At 48.4% G+C, this 7,009-nt stretch overlaps 1 protein-coding gene across 1 annotated transcript; it reads left to right on the top strand.

The window, feature by feature from the left end:
- The first annotated feature begins 348 nt into the window (after positions 1–348).
- LOC115381405 (transmembrane protein 184C-like) lies at positions 349–5,987 on the top strand. Its single transcript, XM_030082749.1, has 12 exons — positions 349–495; positions 1,447–1,597; positions 1,683–1,813; positions 2,513–2,549; positions 2,778–2,983; positions 3,061–3,135; positions 4,280–4,373; positions 4,444–4,556; positions 4,652–4,751; positions 5,244–5,321; positions 5,393–5,486; positions 5,655–5,987. The coding sequence occupies exons 2-12, from the start codon at positions 1,481–1,483 to the stop codon at positions 5,909–5,911; spliced, it is 1,302 nt and encodes a 433-aa protein (XP_029938609.1). The 5' UTR covers positions 349–495; positions 1,447–1,480; the 3' UTR covers positions 5,912–5,987.
- The last annotated feature ends 1,022 nt before the right edge of the window (positions 5,988–7,009 follow it).

The following is a 7,009-nucleotide window of genomic DNA, read 5'->3' as shown; positions in this document are numbered from 1 at the left end:
TTCTCACGGGTTTCATCTTAGGTAACAAAACTGTTGAATTTTTCATAGTCTAAGAAATGTTGTAAAATCTTGTTTTAAGAAATTTCATAGAAATTGTTTTAATTGCAATTGTTAAATCACTGACTCGCCTTTTCAGGTGGATTTGATTCATTGAATACTAATTTATTAAAAACTGGATTTTCTGTCTGTTTATGACGTTCCTCGCGCATCACGTGACCGGCCGCGCGGTCATGGCGGGGGTCCGTTCCGATGACGTCGGCGCGTAAACATCCAGGGAGGCGACACGAGCAGCGGCCGCATCGGAGCCTCGGAGCACCGGGCCGATTATCAGAGGTCCGGGCTCACACCGGGCCCACAGCGGCTGCTGGAGCGCTCCCGGTCCCGGTCCCGGTTCCGTCTGCCGGTGCGCGTGCATGCGGGCGGAGGAGCGATGCGCTGAAACAGGCCTGACGTCACCGCGGCTTTCATCCTCAGCGCGTTCTGAAGGTTCTCAGTGTGAGTGGAGAGTCCTGCTTCTTCCTGCTTCTTCCTGCTTCTTCCTGGTTCTTCCTGGTTCTTCCTGCTTCTGCCTCAGTCCAGATCCAGAGAGCAGAGAACAGCGGCAGTGTCTGGATTCATTCACTTTAACACACTGTGCGCCACTATCACCACTTTACCGCTATTTCATTTATTATTGAACCAGTTAATTTTCTTCAAATGAAGAGATTTTAACTGACGGGTCGATTTAGAATTGCACCATTTATTTTAGGCTTTTCCTTGTAGAAAAAGTGAAAACACCCAGCTTTCTGTTTACTGCATGCGTGTTATTATCATTTTCATCTAATAAATAATCCAAATAACTGATTTATTGGTGAAATTTCCTTTATGTAGCATCAAATCTCATTATATTACAGTGAATTTAGGTTTTAACAGATGTAAAATGTAACATGATTTGTGTCTTAAATGAGTCTTTTTAACATTCCTTGAATTCCACTGTGTGTACAATAGCAGTGTAACATGCGGTGGTGTAATATGCAGTATTGTAATAAGAAGTAGTCTGATATGCAATAGTGTGCCATGCAGTGGTCTAACCTGCAAAAGTGTGATATACATTAGGGTACCATGCAGTAGTTGAACATACAGTAGTGTAACATGCAGTGGTCTAATATGCAGTATTGCAATAAGTAGTATTGTACCATGCAGTGGTGCCCCATACAGTAGTGTTATAAGTAGTAATGGACCATGCCAAGTGTACCATGCACTGATGCAGCATGCAGTGGTGTACCTGTAGCATGCAGTGGTCTAATATGCAGTGTTGCAATAAGAAGTAGTGTACCATGCAGTATTATATGCAGTAGTGTACCATGCTGTGGTCTAATATGCAGTAGTGTCGTTTGCAGGATTGCACCATGCAGTGGTCTAATGCAGTTGTGTCATAAGCCGTGGTGTCCCCTGTGTGTGTGTCAGGACGTGCCTGTAGCGCGGTGCTGGAGCAGCCATCATGCCGTGCTCCTGTGCAGAGTGGAGGCGGTGGATCCGCCCGCTGGTCCTGGTTCTTTACGCCCTGCTGCTGGTGGCCGTGCTGCCGCTGTGCGTCTGGGAGCTGCAGAAAGACAAGGTGCCGTCACCGACCGCCACGTCGCACACACACATGGTACTGCGAAATGCCCTGAAGCCCCGCCCACCTCTGTGTCCCCGTGCAGGTGGGGACTCACAGCAAAGCCTGGTTCATCGCCGGCATCTTCGTCTTCCTGACGATCCCCATCTCTCTGTGGGGCATCCTGCAGCACATGGTGCACTACACCCAGCCCGAGCTGCAGAAACCCATCATCAGGTACATGGCAGCCCAAAAAAACTAAAGTTTCGCGTTTTCTCTCACGCTGTCGGAATGATTTTCTTTTCCAGTGTCCTTCCACAAGAAATGTGCTGTAAAAACAAATACAGATATGTGAGAATAAAATTTTCTCAACAGAGGAAGTGACTTGAAAATGTAAACAAACCGTTAAAACTGGAGAACAGATCCTGAAGGCCTTGTTCAAACCTTCGTTACCTTTCGTGCCTCTGTTCACACGACAAGAGTCACTGAAAACACAGCTTCTGGAAAATGCTTCGATTTCATCTCTGTGGAAACTTTAGTGAAACAGCGGTGCAGGACGTGCGCACCATGGCTGCAGAAAACAACACGAGAACACAGAAACCATGTTTTCACCTGAAACGTTGTCGTGTGAACAGCAGGTGGCGCTCTGGCAGCAGTGACAAAGGACTAATGTTGACTGGATGAAATTAAACAGAAGCCAAAGCAGAACTGAAAGTATCTGAACACTTTGTAAAATCTCACAGGTCGTCCCAAACTCGCAGCTTTTCAAAACGTTACCGTGGAAACGGAAAATTCTTCCAATACAGAAATGCCAAAAAATGTTGCGTTTTAAGTCGAAGCGTTGCCATGGAAACTGGGGTTCTGCGTTGAGAGCTGTGTTTTCAGGTGAGCTGGCCCTTTAAGAGAGTGTGTCACCACTGTTGGTTTTCTCCCCAGGATCCTGTGGATGGTGCCGATCTACAGTTTGGACAGCGTGAGTCACCGCGACACTCAAACGCTTCACTTCAACGGCGTTGCTATGGCAACCTGGCCTGGAAACGCTACGGGTCGTGTCAACCCTTGGTTTAACAAGTTGAACCAGGAGATTTCTGTCCGGTCGAGACAAACACGGACATGTTGCTTTAATTTTCAATACATTGGCTCATGGTTGGTGTTATTAACCGTCCCCTCCCCTCCCGTCTCCTGCCCCCCCTCCCCCCAGTGGCTCGCCCTGCGCTACCCCAGCCTGGCCATCTACGTGGACACGTGCCGCGAGTGCTACGAGGCCTTCGTCATCTACAACTTCCTGGTGTTCCTGCTCAACTTCCTGAGCAACCAGTACCCCAGCCTGGTGCTCATGCTGGAGGTGCAGCAGCAGCAGCCTCACCTGCCGCCGCTGTGCTGCTGCCCGCCGTGGCCCATGGGCGAGTAAGAGAGGGGGGTCGAGGGGCGGGGTGGGGGGGCAGGTCTAACCTCACCAGTGTTAAACTGTCTGTCTCTGTCAGGGTGCTGCTCTTCAGGTGTAAACTGGGAGTCCTCCAGTACACCGTGGTGAGACCGGTTACCACGGTGATAGCACTGTAAGTTTATGCTTTCATTCAGTCCAATAGTAGGAACGTTTCATTTAGAGCTGCTCTATAATCTGGATGCTAGAGGAGGAAGATGCTCTATAATCTGGACGTTAGAGGAGGAAGATGCTCTATAATCTGGATGTTAGAGGAGGAAGATGCTCTATAATCTGGATGTTCGAGGAGGAAGATGCTCTATAGTCTGATGTTAGAGGAGGAAGATGCTCTGTAATCTGGATGTTAGAGGAGGAAGATGCTCTGTAATCTGGATGTTAGAGGAGGAAGATGCTCTATAGTCTGGATGCTAGAGGAGGAAGATGCTCTATAATCTGGATGTTCGAGGAGGAAGATGCTCTATAATCTGGATGTCAGAGGAGGAAGATCCTCTATAATCTGGATGTTAGAGGAGGAAGATGCTCTATAATCTGGATGTTAGAGGAGGAAGATGCTCTATAGTCTGGATGTTCGAGGAGGAAGATGCTCTATAATCTGGATGTCAGAGGAGGAAGATCCTCTATAATCTGGATGTTAGAGGAGGAAGATGCTCTATAATCTGGATGTTAGAGGAGGAAGATGCTCTATAATCTGGATGTTAGAGGAGGAAGATGCTCTATAATCTGGATGCTAGAGGAGGAAGATGCTCTATAATCTGATGCTAGAGGAGGAAGATGCTCTATAATCTGGACGTTAGAGGAGGAAGATGCTCTATAATCTGGATGTTAGAGGAGGAAGATGCTCTATAATCTGGATGTTAGAGGAGGAAGATGCTCTATAATCTGGATGTTCGAGGAGGAAGATGCTCTATAATCTGGATGTTAGAGGAGGAAGATGCTCTATAATCTGGATGTTCGAGGAGGAAGATGCTCTATAGTCTGATGTTAGAGGAGGAAGATGCTCTGTAATCTGGATGTTAGAGGAGGAAGATGCTCTGTAATCTGGATGTTAGAGGAGGAAGATGCTCTATAGTCTGGATGCTAGAGGAGGAAGATGCTCTATAATCTGGATGTTAGAGGAGGAAGATGCTCTATAGTCTGGATGTTCGAGGAGGAAGATGCTCTATAATCTGGATGTTAGAGGAGGAAGATGCTCTATAATCTGATGTTAGAGGAGGAAGATGCTCTATAATCTGGATGTTCAGAAGCGTCTCTGTCTGCAGCATCTGTCAGCTGTGTGGAGTTTACGATGAGGCCAACTTCAGCTTCCGGAATGCCTGGTCCTACCTGGTTATCATCAACAACATATCACAGCTGGTATGTACGTGTACACACACACACACACACACACACACACATCCCTCATGAAGTGTGTGTGTCCCCTCAGTTCGCCATGTACTGCCTGCTGCTGCTGTACCGAGCCCTCCGGGAGGAGCTGACTCCCATCAGGCCCGTGGGGAAGTTCCTGTGCGTCAAGCTGGTGGTGTTCGTCTCCTTCTGGTGAGAGGCCAGCGCTCCGCCCTCTGCTCTCTGTTTTCACCCTCCCCCGCTCGCCCTCACCCCCTCCTCCTCTTCCTCCCCCTCTTCCTCCTCAGGCAGGCCGTTTTCATCGCCTTCCTGGTCAAAGTGGGAGTGATCTCAGACAAACACACCTGGGACTGGGACAGCGTGGAGGCGGTGGCCACGGGACTGCAGGTGCGCAAACACAACACACACACACACACACACACACACACACACGACGGGACCTGAGCGCATTAATCTGCTGCTAAATGTGACAGTCATGCTTGAACAAACTGCATCAACACAACAATGAAGACTTTAGCCAGAAGATTCTGTAGCGTACTGCACTCTCCCCTGCACCTGAACGCCTCGTGGACAGCGTTGATGCTATTGGACGGTAAACAAATAGCTTGCACTGGATGAAACGACACTGAGGTTCTGTCAACACGACGTTTCGGGTGGAAAAGAATCGTTTCTGCCTTTTTCATGTAAACGAAGCTCTCAGACAGAACGCCTGAATACCAACAGCTCGTGGTGCATTCAAGGACACACTCTCATGCAAATTTATCCACATTTTATAAGATCCTGGCTCCCATCTCTTCATCTTCTCCTGTGAATGTATTTTTTGATTGATCTCTCTCTTTGAAAATGACTGAATTATTAACAGACTGATTCCTGTTATAGGACTTCATCATCTGCATAGAGATGTTCCTGGCGGCCATCGCTCACCACTACACCTTCACATACAAGCCCTACGTCCAGGTACCAGCCCCCTCCTCCCCCCTCCCTCCCTCCTCCCTCCATGCTGTTCTAACTCCTTGCTCTCCCGTCAGGAGGCAGAGGAGGGCTCGTGTTTCGACAGCTTCCTGGCCATGTGGGATTTCTCCGACATCAGAGCCGACGTCACCGAGCAGGTTCGCCACGCCGGTGAGTGTCAGAGTCACGGGCTGCATGTTCTTCAATTGCTGATGCCTGTGGTGTTTTGTTCTCTGCAGTGTGTGTGTGTGTGTGTGTGTGTGTGTGTGTGTGTGTGTGTGTGTGTGTGTGTGTGTGTGTGTGTGTGTGTGGTTTCATTACTTGTCTCACATCTGGCAGGTCGCACGTTTCTGGGTCGTCCCAACAAGATGTATTTCGGCGCTGTGGCTCGACCGGAACACACCGAGCACACCGGGCTGCTCAACGCCACCTCGCAGGACCCGCTCGCCGCCGCCGCCGCCTCCGTGCCCTCCTCGCCTTCGGCCAGCGGGCGCTACCAGGGGCTCGGCCACACCCCCGCCCCCCACTCCATCTCTGCCCCCGCCGGCTTCACCTCGCCGTCCTGGGAGGACGACGGCGGCGGCGGCGAGCCGTGACGGCCAGAGGAAGACCTGAAACCACGTCAAAGCCATGATGAGCCGACACTTCGCCGCAATCTAAAGACACTCAGATGTACAGTAAATGTTTGGAATCTGTATTTTGATGTGAATCCCTGTGATTTTGATAAATGTTCGAGCGGAGCAGGTTGTTCTTGGAGCTTTTTGATGAGTTTGTTCAAGAGTCATTTCCCTTTCCTCCACCAGCGCCATCGCCGGCTCAAACAGTCGAAACACTGAACACACAACAAACAAAACCCAGCTCAGCTGAGACCACCTCCTGATGACCAACCACAGAAACCTGCTCGACAGAAGAAATCAGGATTTCATCATGGAGTCTTTCCTGATTTCCAGAAGCAACAGAGTTGCTCTGAGCTGCATTTAGCCGGGATTTTCAGTCTGAAGGCATCGTTTTCAAAAAATGGCAAACTTCTGTTGCATTTGGTTCATCTGTTTACACGACAGCGCAGAGTTCCTGAAAATGCAACAATTTTTGCTCCATGGAAATAAGGGAAATGCTACTTTTTGAAAACCCTGCCATTAAAGTTAAACAGTCATGATTTATCATCTTTGAACACATTTGTTCAGTTATTTTTTCATTGTTCCGATCACGCAAGTAAGTTTTTTTTTTTAATTCAATTCAGCTTTATTGACACACACACAGCAGTCATTTCAAGGGTGATCCGCATCAGATTCACTGTACGGTCTCCTGCGCCCCCTTGTGGCCACTGGGAAGAACCGTGATACTCAGCAGCTGCTGCCACTGAGGGTGAAGGATTAAACACAGAACATGATCATCTGTTAAACAGTGAAATTGTCCTCGTATTGAGGCTGGAGTCATTTTCTGGTGTATTGTTTAAGTCACAATAAAGAAAAACTAATTTAAAAGGTTAAAACATGTTTTAAAAATCAGTGAGTGAACACTTAATTCGCTTATGTTACAAGATATTTGCATTCAAAGTGTATCACTTTTAGGTTTTAGGGAGATTTACAGAAGGGCCTCACTGATGGACAGGGTTAGAGCTGGATGTGAAAATAGTGAAAAACTGTAGAAGTAAAGTTTGAAACGTGAAGCTGAAGCTTCGGGGGGGGGGGGGG

This window comes from Salarias fasciatus, chromosome 3 (genome assembly GCF_902148845.1).
Source record: "Salarias fasciatus chromosome 3, fSalaFa1.1, whole genome shotgun sequence".
NCBI classification, from domain to species: Eukaryota; Metazoa; Chordata; class Actinopteri; order Blenniiformes; family Blenniidae; genus Salarias; species Salarias fasciatus.
This window is presented reverse-complemented; position numbering and strand designations above follow the sequence as displayed.